This window comes from Oncorhynchus nerka, linkage group LG9b (assembly GCF_034236695.1).
Source record: "Oncorhynchus nerka isolate Pitt River linkage group LG9b, Oner_Uvic_2.0, whole genome shotgun sequence".
Lineage (NCBI taxonomy): Eukaryota > Metazoa > Chordata > Actinopteri > Salmoniformes > Salmonidae > Oncorhynchus > Oncorhynchus nerka.
Window position 1 is genome coordinate 53,590,044 of NC_088424.1, and position 15,838 is coordinate 53,605,881.

Consider the following 15,838-nt stretch of genomic DNA (forward strand, 5'->3'; position numbering starts at 1 on the left):
GGGATCCATAATAAACCCCAGGAAGAGTAGCTGCTGCCTTGGCAGGAACTAATGGGGATCCATAATAAACCCCAGGAAGAGTAGCTGCTGCCTTGGCAGGAACTAATGGGGATCCATAATAAACCCCAGGAAGAGTAGCTGCTGCCTTGGCAGGAACTAATGGGGATCCATAATAAACCCCAGGAAGAGTAGCTGCTGCCTTGGCAGGAACTAATGGGGATCCATAATAAACCCCAGGAAGAGTAGCTGCTGCCTTGGCAGGAACTAATGGGGATCCATAATAAACCCCAGGAAGAGTAGCTGCTGCCTTGGCAGGAACTAATGGGGATCCATAATAAACCCCAGGAAGAGTAGCTGCTGCCTTGGCAGGAACTAATGGGGATCCATAATAAACCCCAGGAAGAGTAGCTGCTGCCTTGGCAGGAACTAATGGGGATCCATAATAAACCCCAGGAAGAGTAGCTGCTGCCTTGGCAGGAACTAATGGGGATCCATAATAAACCCCAGGAAGAGTAGCTGCTGCCTTGGCAGGAACTAATGGGGATCCATAATAAACCCCAGGAAGAGTAGCTGCTGCCTTGGCAGGAACTAATGGGGATCCATAATAAACCCCAGGAAGAGTAGCTGCTGCCTTGGCAGGACCTAATGGAGATCCATAATAAACCCCAGGAAGAGTAGCTGCTGCCTTGGCAGGAACTAATGGGGATCCATAATAAACCCCAGGAAGAGTAGCTGCTGCCTTGGCAGGAACTAATGGGGATCCATAATAAACCCCAGGAAGAGTAGCTGCCGACTTGGCAGGAACTAATGCGGATCCATAATAAACCCCAGGAAGAGTAGCTGCTGCCTTGGCAGGAACTAATAGGGATCCATAATAAACCCCAGGAAGAGTAGCTGCTGCCTTGGCAGGAACTAATGGGGATCCATAATAAACCCCAGGAAGAGTAGCTGCTGCCTTGGCAGGAACTAATGGGGATCCATAATAAACCCCAGGAAGAGTAGCTGCTGCCTTGGCAACAGGAACTAATGGGGATCCATAATAAACCCCAGGAAGAGTAGCTGCTGCCTTGGCAACAGGAACTAATGGGGATCCATAATAAACCCCAGGAAGAGTAGCTGCTGCCTTGGCAGGAACTAATGGGGATCCAAAATAAACCCCAGGAAGAGAAGCTGCTGCCTTGGCAGGAACTAATGGGGATCCATAATAAACCCCAGGAAGAGTAGCTGCTGCCTTGGCAGGAACTAATGGGGATCCATAATAAACCCCAGGAAGAGTAGCTGCTGCCTTGGCAGGAACTAATGGGGATCCATAATAAACCCCAGGAAGAGTAGCTGCTGCCTTGGCAGGAACTACTATTATTATTCTGGGGGACTAACCTGGCAGGGTGGTTCTGGGTGATTAACCTGGCAGGGTGGATCTGGAGGACTAACCTGGCAGGGTGGATCTGGAGGACTAACCTGGCAGGGTGGTTCTGGGTGATTAACCTGGCAGGGTGGATCTGGAGGACTAACCTGGCAGGGTGGTTCTGGGTGATTAACCTGGCAGGGTGGATCTGGGGCAGTCTTGCTCTTCTTAGCAGGTGTCTTATAGAGAGCTGTGGCTGAAGGCTTACTGGGTGTGCTGGACTGATTCACTCTGTCCTCCTCTCTCTTCCCCTTATCATCTTCATCATCCTCCTCCTCCTCCTCCTCCTCCTCTCCAGAGTCCGAGGGAGAGAGCTCGCTGTCGCTGTCGGATCTCAGGCTGGGAGCTAACAGACGGACAGACAGACCTTAGTTTAATATACTAAACAGAAACGCAACAATTTCAGAGAGTTCATATGAGGAAAGTCCATTTAAATGCATGAGGCCCTAATCTATGGATTCCACATGACTGGGAATACAGATCTGCATCTCGTAGTCACAGATACCTTAATAAAGAGGTAGGGTTTGGATCAGAACCAGTCAGTATCTGGTGTGGATCAGAACCCGTCAGTATCTGGTGTGGATCAGAACCCGTCAGTATCTGGTGTGGATCAGAACCAGTCAGTATCTGGTGTGGATCAGAACCAGTCAGTATCTGGTGTGGATCAGAACCAGTCAGTATCTGGTGTGGATCAGAACCAGTCAGTATCTGGTGTGGATCAGAACCAGTCAGTATCTGGTGTGGATCAGAACCAGTCAGTATCTGGTGTGACCATTTGCCTCATGCAGCACATCTCCTTCACATAGAGTTGATCAGGCTGCTGATTGTGGCCTGTGGAATGTTGCCCCACTCCTCTTCAATGGCTGTAATGTTGTTGGATATTGGCGGGAACTGGAACACGCTGTCGTACACGTCAATCCAGAGCATCCCAAACATGCTCAATGGGTGACATGTCAGGTGAATATGCAGGTCATGGAAGAACTGGGACATTTTCATCTTCCAGGAATTGTGTCCAGATCCTTGTGACATGGGGCCGTGTATTATCATGCTGAAACATGAGGTGGTGGCTGTGGATGAATGGCACAGCGATGGGATCTCATCACGATATCTCTAACATTCAAATTGCCATCAATAAAATGCAGTTGTGTTAGTTGTCCGTAGCTTATGCCTGCCCATACCATAACCCCATAGTGGGGCACTCTGTTCAGTGTTGACATCAGCAAACATACGGTTGTGTGGCCGGTTGGATGTACTGCCAAATTCTCTAAAACGATGTTGGAGGCGGCTTATAGTAGAGAAATTTATATTAAATTCTCTGGCAACAGCTCTGGTGGACATTTCTGCAGTCAGCATGCCAACAGCTCTGGTGGACATTCCTAGAGTCAGCATGCCAAATGCACGCTCCCTCAACTTGACACATCTGCGGCATTGTTTTATGGGACGTTGTTTTACTGTCCCCAGCACAAGGTGCACCTGTGTAATGATCATGTTTAATCAGCTTCTTGATATGACAAACCTGTGAGGTAGATGGATTATCTTGGCAAAGGAGAAATGCTCACTGACAGGGAATGTAAACAAATGTGTGCACAAAATGTGAGAGTAAGAAGGTTTGGAAAATTTCTGGGATCTTTTATTTCAGCTCATGAAACATGGGACCAACACTTAACATGTTGTGTTTATATTTTTGTTCTGTGTAGTTACGGTTAAAAGAGTTTATTGAATGTCCCAAACATTTAGTTACAACGTCAGTAGCCGATTGTTTGTTTCCCACCTGAGAGTCTCTTCCTGAGTCTGTGGGGCGTTGTGGAAACAAACTGCACCTTCCTGCCCTGAGAGGAAACAGGAAGTAACACAGGTCACACCTCAGCACTGGGCACCAATATAGTCTATGAAAGGTCAAGGTGACAACTGGCTACATCGGTTCTCTCCAATACTCACCTTCTGAGGAGTCCTGTTCTCACTCACATCTAGAGATGGGGAGAACACAGAGAAAATGGACAGCATCCACCTGATCACACATTAGTTATCACATTATACTCATTCAAGCAATTCTTTTCTACATTGTAGAATAATAGTGAAAACATCAAAACTATGAAATAACACATGTAGTAACCAAAAAAAAAAAAGAGTTAAATCAAAATATATTGTATATTTGAGGTTCTTCAAAGTAGACACCCTTTGCCTTTGACAACTTTGCACACTCTTGCCATTCTCTCAACCAGCTTCATGAGGTAGTCACCTGGAATGCATTTCAATTAAAAGGTGTGCCTTATTAAAAGTTAATTTGTGGAATTTCTTTCCTTCTTAATGTGTTTGAGCAGATCAGTGACAAGGTAGGGGTGGTATATAGAAACAGGGATAATATTATGTCAAGAACAGCTAAAATAAGCAAAGAAAAACGACAGTTCATAAGTCAGTCAAGACGGAAAATTTCAAGAATCTTTAAAGTTTCTTCAAGTGCAGTCGCAAAAACCACCAAGCGCTATGATAAAACTGGCTCTCATGAGGACCACCACAGGAAAGGAAGACCCAGAGTTATCTCTGCTGCAGAGGTTAAGTTCAGAAATTGCAGCCCAAATAAATTCTTCAGAGTTCAAGTAACAGACACATCTCAGCATCAACTTTTCAGATGAGACTGCGTGAATCAGGCCTTCATGGTCAAATTGCTGCAAAGAAACCACTACTAAAGGACCCCGATAAGAAGAAGAGACTTTCTTGGGCCAAGAAACACGAGCAATGGACGAATTAGAACGGTGGAAATCTGTCCTTTGGTCTGATGAGTCCAAATTTGAGATTTTTGGTTCCAACCGCAGTGTCGAATCGCATCTCTGCATGTCTGGCAGACATATCAGTGTGGATGACGGATCACCACCTCAAGCTGAACCTCGGCAAGACGGAGCTGCTCTTCCTCCCAGGGAAGGACTGCCCGTTCCATGATCTCGCCATCACGGTTGACAACTCCATTGTGTCCTCCTCCCAGAGCGCTAAGAACCTTGGCGTGATCCTGGACAACACCCTGTCGTTCTCAACTAACATCAAGGCGGTGGCCCGTTCCTGTAGGTTCATGCTCTACAACATCCGCAGAGTACGACCCTGCCTCACACAGGAAGCGGCGCAGGTCCTAATCCAGGCACTTGTCATCTCCCGTCTGGATTACTGCAACTCGCTGTTGGCTGGGCTCCCTGCCTGTGCCATTAAACCCCTACAACTCATCCAGAACGCCGCAGCCCGTCTGGTGTTCAACCTTCCCAAGTTCTCTCACGTCACCCCGCTCCTCCGCTCTGTCCACTGGCTTCCAGTTGAAGCTCGCATCCGCTACAAGACCATGGTGCTTGCCTACGGAGCTGTGAGGGGAACGGCACCTCAGTACCTCCAGGCTCTGATCAGGCCCTACACCCAAACAAGGGCACTGCGTTCATCCACCTCTGGCCTGCTCGCCTCCCTACCACTGAGGAAGTACAGTTCCCGCTCAGCCCAGTCAAAACTGTTCGCTGCTCTGGCCCCCCAATGGTGGAACAAACTCCCTCACGACGCCAGGACAGCGGAGTCAATCACCACCTTCCGGAGACACCTGAAACCCCACCTCTTTAAGGAATACCTAGGATAGGATAAAGTAATCCCTCACCCCCCTTAAAAGATTTAGATGCACTACTGTTCCACTGGATGTCATAAGGTGAATGCACCAATTTGTAAGTCGCTCTGGATAAGAGCGTCTGCTAAATGACTTAAATGTAAATGTAAATGATGTCTCTGTGAGACGCAGAGTAGGTGAACGGATGGTCTCCGTATGTGTGGTTCCCACAGTGAAGCATGGAGGAGGAGGTGTGATGGTGAGCGGGTGCTTTGCTGGTGACACAGTCAGTGATTTATTTAGAATTCAAGGCACACTTAACCAGCATGACTACCACAGCATTCTGCAGCAATACACCATCCTATCTAGTTTGGGCTTATTGGAACTATCATTTGTTTTTCAACAGGACAATGACCCATCACACCTCCAGACTGTGTAAGGACTATTTGACCAAGAAGGAGTGATGAGTGCTGCATCAGATGACCTGGCCTCCACAATCACCTGACCTCAAATGAATTGAGATGGTTTGGGATGAGTTGGACAACAGTGAAGGAAAAGCAGGCAACAAGTGCTCAGCATATGTGGGAACTACTTGAAGACTGTTGAAATAGCATTCCTCATGAAGCTGGTTGAGAGAATGCCAAGAGTGTGCAAAGCTGCAATCAAAGGCAAACGGTGGCTACTTTGAAGAATCTCAAATATAAAATATATTTTGATTTGTTTAACACTGTGTTGGTTACTACATGATTCCATATGTGTTATTTCATAGTTTTGATGTCTTCATTATTATTCTACAATGTAGAAAAGAATAAAAAATAAAGGAAAACCCTGGAATGAGTCTGTGTGTCCAAACTGTTGTCTGGTACTGTATATCAAATCCAATTGTGTTGGTCACATCCAGAGATATAGAGATGGACGAGAGAACGGGAAGGAAGAGATGGACGAGAACGAGGATGAGAGAACGGGAAGGAAGAGATGGACGAGGACGAGAGAACGGGAAGGAAGAGATGGACGAGGACGAGAGAACGGGAAGGAAGAGATGGACGAGGACGAGAGAACGGGAAGGAAGAGATGGACGAGGATGAGAGAACGGGAAGGAAGAGATGGACGAGGATGAGAGAACGGGAAGGAAGAGATGGACGAGGATGAGAGAACGGGAAGGAAGAGATGGACGAGGATGAGAGAACGGGAAGGAAGAGATGGACGAGGATGAGAGAACGGGAAGGAAGAGATGGACGAGAACGAGGATGAGAGAACGGGAAGGAAGAGATGGACGAGGATGAGAGAACGGGAAGGAAGAGATGGACGAGGATGAGAGAACGGGAAGAAGATGACGAGGATGAGAGAACGGGAAGGAAGAGATGGACGAGGATGAGAGAACGGGAAGGAAGAGATGGACGAGAACGAGGATGAGAGAACGGGAAGGAAGAGATGGACGAGAACGAGGATGAGAGAACGGGAAGGAAGAGATGGACGAGAACGAGGATGAGAGAACGGGAAGGAAGAGATGGACGAAAGAGGGACTCACTGCAGCCATTGTGGGCGGGGCCAGAAGTGTCAGGTGTTGTTCTGAAGGTCACAAAATCTGGGGTCCGAGCCACAGAAAATAAGATAACACACACACACACACACACAGAGAGAGAGTGATTACTCTACGAGCCAGAGAGACCAGACAGGAAGAGGCGAAGCGAGCGGCTTCACACTGCCCAAAATCTGCCAACAAAAATAAGATAACTATGAGTGTTGAATTTGGTGAACAAAAAATGTGCTGCGTTATCTGACCTCAGAGTTTGGTAATGGGTCGGTTGTTACCAGTGAACTGATATCTGACCTCAGAGTTTGGTAATGGGTAGGTTGTTACCAGTGAACTGATATCTGACCTCATAGAGTTTGGTAATGGGTCGGTTGTTACCAGTGAACTGATATCTGACCTCAGAGTTTGGTAATGGGTCGGTTGTTACCAGTGAACTGATATCTGACCTCAGAGTTTGGTAATGGGTCGGTTGTTACCAGTGAACTGATATCTGACCTCATAGAGTTTGGTAATGGGTAGGTTGTTACCAGTGAACTGATATCTGACCTCATAGAGTTTGGTAATGGGTCGGTTGTTACCAGTGAACTGATATCTGACCTCATAGAGTTTGGTAATGGGTCGGTTGTTACCAGTGAACTGATATCTGACCTCATAGAGTTTGGTAATGGGTCGGTTGTTACCAGTGAACTGATATCTGACCTCATAGAGTTTGGTAATGGGTCGGTTGTTACCAGTGAACTGATATCTGACCTCATAGAGTTTGGTAATGGGTCGGTTGTTACCAGTGAACTGATATCTGACCTCATAGAGTTTGGTAATGGGTCGGTTGTTACCAGTGAACTGATATCTGACCTCATAGAGTTTGGTAATGGGTCGGTTGTTACCAGTGAACTGATATCTGACCTCATAGAGTTTGGTAATGGGTAGGTTGTTACCAGTGTACTGATATAAATGGACATGGGCCTTTCGGTCACTTTGGAGGAAAAAAACAACGTTATATTGGAGTTGTGCCTGTTGTTCACACACCTGACCTCATTGGCTAGAATGGTCCCACCTGACCTCATTGGCTAGAATGGTCCCACCTGACCTCATTGGCTAGAATGGTCCCACCTGACCTCATTGGCTAGAATGGTCCCACCTGACCTCATTGGCTAGAATGGTCCCACCTGACCTCATTGGCTAGAATGGTCCCACCTGACCTCATTGGCTAGAATGGTCCCACCTGACCTCATTGGCTAGAATGGTCCCACCTGACCTCATTGGCTAGAATGGTCCCACCTGACCTCATTGGCTAGAATGGTCCCACCTGACCTGGCCTGGCTTCCATCTCTGAGGTCATGTATTTCCTGTTAAAGCAGGGACTCAACTATGTTGTCAATATGATAAGGTTTGGAGAGACGTACCAATCTGGGCCATCCTGTTGGAGCGTTTGACCGTCTGAAAGGTGAACACTGATGCCCCTCCTCCTCCTACACACTCCTCCCCCTCTTCAGACAGGACACAGTCAGACAGGACACAGTCAGAGACTCCCCACACACAGTCAGAGACTCCCCACACACAGTCAGACAGGACACAGTCAGAGACTCCCCACACACAGTCAGAGACTCCCCACACACAGTCAGACAGGACACAGTCAGAGACTCCCCACACACAGTCAGAGACTCCCCACACACAGTCAGACAGGACACAGTCAGACAGGACACAGTCAGACAGGACACAGTCAGAGACTCCCCACACACAGTCAGAGACTCCCCACACACAGTCAGACAGGACACAGTCAGACAGGACACAGTCAGAGACTCCCCACACACAGTCAGAGACTCCCCACACACAGGACACAGTCAGACAGGACAAAGTCAGACAGGACACAGTCAGACAGGACACAGTCAGACAGGACAGTCTCCCCACACACACAGCCAGGCAGGACACACACAGCCAGGCAGGACACACACACACAGCCAAGCAGGACACACACACACACACACACACAGCCAAGCAGGACACACACACACACAGCCAAGCAGGACACACACACACAGCCAAGCAGGACACACACACACAGCCAAGCAGGACACACACACACAGCCAAGCAGGACACACACACACACAGCCAGGCAGGACACACACACACACACACAGCCAGGCAGGACACACACACACACACAGCCAGGCAGGACACACACACACACACAGCCAGGCAGGACACACACACACACACACACAGCCAGGCAGGACACACACACACACAGCCAGGCAGGACACACACACACACACACACAGCCAGGCAGGACACACACACACACACAGCCAGGCAGGACACACACACACACACACAGCCAGGCAGGACACACACACAGCCAGGCAGGACACACACACACAGCCAGGCAGGACACACACACACACACACACACACAGCCAGGCAGGACACACACACACAAACACAGCCAGGCAGGACACACACACACACACACACACAGCCAGGCAGGACACACACACACAAACACAGCCAGGCAGGACACACACACACACACACACACACAGCCAGGCAGGACACACACACACACACAGCCAGGCAGGACACACACACAGCCAGGCAGGACACACACACACACACAGCCAGGCAGGACACACACACACAGCCAGGCAGGACGCACACACACACACACAGCCAGGCAGGACACACACACACACACACAGCCAGGCAGTACAACACACACAGCCAGGCAGGACACACAGTCAGGCAGGACACACACAGCCAGGCAGGACACACACACAGCCAGGCAGGACACACACACAGCCAGGCAGGACACACACACAGCCAGGCAGGACACACACACAGCCAGGCAGGACACACACACAGCCAGGCAGGACACACACACACACACAGCCAGGCAGACACACACACACACACAGCCAGGCAGGACACACACACACACACAGCCAGGCAGGACACACACACACACACAGCCAGGCAGGACACACACACACACACAGCCAGGCAGGACACACACACACACACAGCCAGGCAGGACACACACACACAGCCAGGCAGGACACACAGTCAGGCAGGACACATATACACAGTCAGTAGGGCTGTTCGTCATGTCCGACCGACACACACCGTCTGTTCCGAGGACCTGGACATAGTGCTGCTCACTAAGGCCTGCCTCATCCTCTCTACCGCTCCTCTCCGCTTCACTCCTCTGAGTCACCAGCCTCTGCATACTGCTGCCCTGCACATCTACACACACAGCAAAACCAACACATCACTCAGCAGTAGTGTGTGTCTTTGTGATGGTGTGTGTGTGTCTTTGTGATGGTGTGTGTGTGTGGGTCTTTGTGATGGTGTGTGTGGGTCTTTGTGATGGTGTGTGTGTGGGTCTTTGTGATGGTGTGTGTGTGTGGGTCTTTGTGATGGTGTGTGTGTGGGTCTTTGTGATGGTGTGTGTGTGTGGGTCTTTGTGATGGTGTGTGATGTGTGTGTGGGTCTTTGTGATGGTGTGTGATGGTGTGTGTGGGTCTTTGTGATGGTGTGGGTCTTTGTGATGGTGTGTGATGGTGTGTGTGATGTGTGTGATGGTGTGTGTGGGTCTTTGTGATGGTGTGTGGGTCTTTGTGATGGTGTGATGTGTGTGTGTGTCTTTGTGATGGTGTGTGTGGGTCTTTGTGATGTGTGTGTGTGGGTCTTTGTGATGGTGTGTGTGTGTGGGTCTTTGTGATGGTGTGTGTGGGTCTTTGTGATGGTGTGTGTGGGTCTTTGTGATGGTGTGTGGGTCTTTGTGATGGTGTGTGTGGGTCTTTGTGATGGTGTGTGATGTGTGTGTGATGGTGTGTGATGGTGTGTGTGGGTCTTTGTGATGGGGTGTGTGATGGTGTGTGTGGGTCTTTGTGATGGTGTGTGATGGTGTGTGTGATGGTGTGTGTGATGGGGTGTGATGGTGTGTGTGATGGTGTGTGTGATGGTGTGTGATGGTGTGTGTGATGGTGTGTGTGATGGGGTGTGATGGTGTGTGTGGGTGTGTGTGATGGTGTGTGATGGTGTGTGTGATGGTGTGTGTGATGGGGTGTGATGGTGTGTGTGATGGTGTGTGTGATGGGGTGTGATGGTGTGTGTGGGTCTGACTCCTACCTTGTTGTTTGTCCACCATGTGTTCCAGTGCATCTGCGTCACCCACAAACCTCACCTCCAATATACTCATACTGCACAGAAACACACGTTCATCACCACACCACTTCCAACACACGGTCATGCTGAGCATCATCACTACTACCTACAACACTCATATGGAGATCGGAACTCTTATGATGCCGAGTTCAAAACAACTGGAAACTCGGAAATGGGAACTTGAAAATCTCCAACTTCCGTGCATTCCAGACAACTGGGAAAACAAGCTCAGACAGAGAAAAGTAATTTTGAACGGTCATCCAACTCGGAATCTCGGGCCTCTTTCTAGAGCTCCGAACCTGAAGATCACTGACCTAATGATTTGACCTCGTATTTTTCCGAGTTCCCAGATGTTTTGAACGAGGAAATATTACACAGAAACAAACATGCGCTATCGTTAGCTAGCTAATGAAAAAATATACCACGAAAAGTTGGGACTTGCCTGGCTGCTGTTTTAACTACCCGTTATAGCGCACGTTTGTAGAAGACACAATTATATATATATATTTTTTTTAAATGACAAATATTAACTACTACACTGAGTCAAGTTAGAAACGTCTACAAAAGTGCGCGCAGCTTGTCTTTGACAGATTTCCGCGGGCCAGCCTGCAAGTTTTTAAACCACGTGTTGAGTCAAAGGTCGTCGGTTTAGTTTAAACCAATCAGAAGGCATGATTCTGTAAAACATCACTTCCCAAGATGCTTGGCGCGCAGCTACACCAGAGATGCATTAGAAAGGAGGAGAAGGTGCTCTTTGAGGCACGGAGTTAAGATGGCGGAAGCCGATGTGTTGTTTTTGAAGATGAAAAAAGTAAATCGAGTACAGTTTTATTGACAACGATGAGTGGACAACAGTGAAGTCCAAGAAAGAAACAAAAAAGGCTCAAATTGTTGTGGCAAATTAAATGTCATTAGTCACATGCGCCGAATACAACAGGGCTTAAATGGCTTTAAGACTTAAATGTGAAAACAAAGTATTGCCTATTTAATGAAAAAGTATTGCCTATTTAGCTTATTTAATGAAACCTGGCTGGCTTTTGATGTCCTAGGTCAGGGCTCTCCAACCCTGTTCCTGGAGAGCTACCAACCTTCCTGTATGTTTCTGCACCAACCCCCGTTGTAACTAACCTGATTCAGTTTATCAACTTATTTCATCAGATGAGCTAGATCAGGGTTGGAGTGAAAACCTTACAGGAGGGTATCTCTCCAGGAACAGGGTTGGAGTGAAAACCTACAGCAGGGTCTCTCTCCAGGAACAGGGTTGGAGTGAAAACCTACAGGAGGGTCTCTCTCCAGGAACAGGGTTGGAGTGAAAACCTACAAACTGGTGTCTCTCCAGGAGGGTCTGGTGTCTCTCCAGGAACAGGGTTAGAGAGAAAACCTACAGACTGGTGTCTCTCCAGGAACAGGGTTAGAGAGAAAACCTACAGACTGGTGTCTCTCCAGGAACAGGGTTAGAGAGCCCTGTCTGAGGCAATAGATCACAAAGCAGCATCCCGTCTGTAGGTTTTCACTCTTACCCTGTTCCTGGAGAGAGACCCTCCTGTAGGTTTTAACTCCAACCCTGTTCCTGGAGAGACATCATCCCCGCTAAACTTTTTGGAAATTTCAAGTTCCCTTTCTCATCCATAAACACAGACAAGTGAAAATACGATTCAGCAGCTGAAATCAGCAGGATGTGGGAGAATGTTATCAGGAAGGACCACTACCTTGGATGGATCACTACCATGGATGGACCACTACCTTGGATGGATCACTACCATGGATGGACCACTACCATGGATGGATCACTACCATGGATGGATCACTACCATGGATGGATCACTACCATGGATGGACCACTACCATGGATGGACCACTACCATGGATGGATCACTACCATGGATGGATCACTACCATGGATGGATCACTACCATGGATGGATCACTACCTTGGATGGACCACTACCGTGGATGGACCACTACCGTGGATGGACCACTACCGTGGATGGACCACTACCATGGATGGATCACTACCATGGATGGACCACTACCATGGATGGATCACTACCATGGATGGATCACTACCATGGATGGACCACTACCATGGATGGACCACTACCATGGATGGATCACTACCATGGATGGATCACTACCATGGATAGATCACTACCATGGATGGATCACTACCATGGATGGATCACTACCATGGATGGATCACTACCATGGATGGATCACTACCATGGATGGATCACTACCATGGATGGATCACTACCATGGATGGATCACTACCATGGATGGATCACTACCATGGATGGATCACTACCATGGATGGACCACTACCATGGATGGATCACTACCATGGATGGATCACTACCATGGATGGATCACTACCTTGGATGGATCACTACCTTGGATGGATCACTACCATGGATGGACCACTACCATGGATGGATCACTACCATGGATGGATCACTACCATGGATGGATCACTACCATGGATGGATCACTACCATGGATGGATCACTACCTTGGATGGATCACTACCATGGATGGATCACTACCTTGGATGGACCACTACCTTGGATGGATCACTACCATGGATGGATCACTACCATGGATGGACCACTACCTTGGATGGACCACTACCATGGATGGATCACTACCTTGGATGGATCACTACCTTGGATGGATCACTACCTTGGATGGATCACTACCATGGATGGATCACTACCATGGATGGATCACTACCATGGATGGATCACTACCATGGATGGACCACTACCATGGATGGATCACTACCATGGATGGATCACTACCATGGATGGATCACTACCATGGATGGACCACTACCATGGATGGACCACTACCATGGATGGACATCTACCATGGATGGATCACTACCTTGGATGGACCACTACCTTGGATGGATCACTACCATGGATGGACATCTACCATGGATGGATCACTACCTTGGATGGACCACTACCATGGATGGATCACTACCATGGATGGATCACTACCATGGATGGATCACTACCATGGATGGATCACTACCATGGATGGATCACTACCATGGATGGACATCTACCATGGATGGACCACTACCATGGATGGATCACTATCATGGATGGATCACTACCATGGAAGGACATCTACCATGGATAGATCACTACCATGGATGGATCACTACCATGGATGGACCACTACCATGGATGGATCACTACCATGGATGGACCACTACCATGGATGGACCACTACCATGGATGGACCACTACCATGGATGGATCACTACCATGGATGGATCACTACCATGGATGGATCACTACCATGGATGGACCACTACCATGGATGGACCACTACCATGGATGGATCACTACCATGGATGGATCACTACCATGGATGGATCACTACCATGGATGGACCACTACCATGGATGGATCACTACCATGGATGGATCACTACCATGGATGGACCACTACCATGGATGGACCACTACCATGGATGGATCACTACCATGGATGGATCACTACCATGGATGGATCACTACCATGGATGGATCACTACCATGGATGGATCACTACCTTGGATGGACCACTACCATGGATGGACCACTACCATGGATGGATCACTACCATGGATGGACCACTACCTTGGATGGATCACTACCATGGATGGATCACTACCATGGATGGATCACTACCATGGATGGATCACTACCATGGATGGATCACTACCATGGATGGATCACTACCTTGGATAGATCACTACCATGGATGGATCACTACCATGGGATGGATCACTACCATGGATGGATCACTACCATGGATGGACCACTACCATGGATGGATCACTAAAATAATGATAATGCTCACCAGTGGTGATTTTAGCATGTAAATCTTGGTGGGGAAACTCAACCTTTTGTTGTTGTTGAAGCATGCCAGCAAAGCCACTCCACAACACAATACTAAACAATGCATTCATTGCAATATAAGGGTCCCATTTGTTTCGTTTTGTTATTTTTGTTCTAGTGTTCAGTGTCATTAAAAGATCATGAACACGTGTCACGCTGCATCTTGGTCCTCTCCTTCTTCCACCTATGACGATCGTTACACCCATGGAGGGAATCCTTACCACTGCTACACCTGGCTGTCAGCGGAGCCTTGTCTGGCAGCGAAACAGTTCATTCAGCCTCATTTACTGCCTTTAAAAAAATAATAGCTGATATGACTGACTTGCTTAAATAAATGTGGTTTCTATTGACAATTGAGATGTACAAACTATGGCATAAGGGGACAACAAGCAGATAAGAGGCAATCTGTCATTTAGATTAAGACATTAATGAGCGAGCTAAGACGGACGTCGTCAATAAAACTATTTGTTCAGCACTCTTGAAATGTACAGCGACAGAATTCATAACATGGGCCATTTTCATAGTATTCTCCCTGTACACTGATTCAGAACCATAGGATAAATAAAGGGGGCATATAAGCAGACAATGAAAGCTCTTACAATATTCAATGATTACATTTCTTTAAAACAGGCTATATGCTACGTGTGCACCACCAAGTCAGAACAGTAGGTGGAATTATGAGGGGGGTAAGGGACCAAATTGTTAGGGTGAGGCACATGGGCTACTAGCAGCTTACTACACAACATGAACGTAGTGTTACTTTCCTAGCGACAGTATACATATCTCCCTGGCATATTACATCATTCATGCAGCAGCAAACAATACATTTTCAGACTCATCGTTGTTGTGTTGTGAACAGGAAGGAATGATGCTGAATGTGAATAAATAAATAAATGAAAAAACATGCTTCATTTACCCCACCGCTCAGCGATCCTTCTTGTGGGAACATTTAGTCTTTTTTGCAGTGTCCCCCTGTGTGACAGAACACGTAGGCAATTTAAAAAAAAAAAACATTGTTTGAAAACTGATATGTGACACCTATTAATGCAACAATAACATGCTAAACAGGTGAGGCTCTGCCCCTCCTGCCCTGAATGACTGGTCGCCACTGAGGATCACGGTTCATCGGTTTAAATATTATGGGGGGGTGGATCTATAGCCTACATTTAGCAGCATGAGTTTTCAGTGTTGTGTACTATCGTCTAGACAGGAAGTTGAAATGAATGAAATATCGTCACGCCTACAATAAAAACCTACAGGCTTCCATCATGA

The 15,838-nt window shown here is 47.8% G+C and overlaps 1 protein-coding gene across 1 annotated transcript in view; it reads right to left on the bottom strand.

Moving 5' to 3' along the window:
- The window catches only part of orc2 (origin recognition complex, subunit 2), a 37,706-nt gene extending 26,419 nt beyond the window's left edge, over positions 1-11,287 (bottom strand). The window contains exons 1-7 of the mRNA XM_065013857.1: positions 11,118-11,287; positions 10,640-10,710; positions 9,632-9,751; positions 7,914-7,997; positions 3,344-3,372; positions 3,177-3,234; positions 1,513-1,751 (exon numbers count right to left, since the gene is read on the bottom strand). Coding sequence (XP_064869929.1) covers positions 1,513-1,751; positions 3,177-3,234; positions 3,344-3,372; positions 7,914-7,997; positions 9,632-9,751; positions 10,640-10,709 — 600 coding nt within the window. The 5' untranslated portion in view covers position 10,710; positions 11,118-11,287. The remainder of the gene's footprint in view (positions 1-1,512; positions 1,752-3,176; positions 3,235-3,343; positions 3,373-7,913; positions 7,998-9,631; positions 9,752-10,639; positions 10,711-11,117) is intronic.
- Between the last annotated feature and the right edge of the window lie 4,551 nt (positions 11,288-15,838).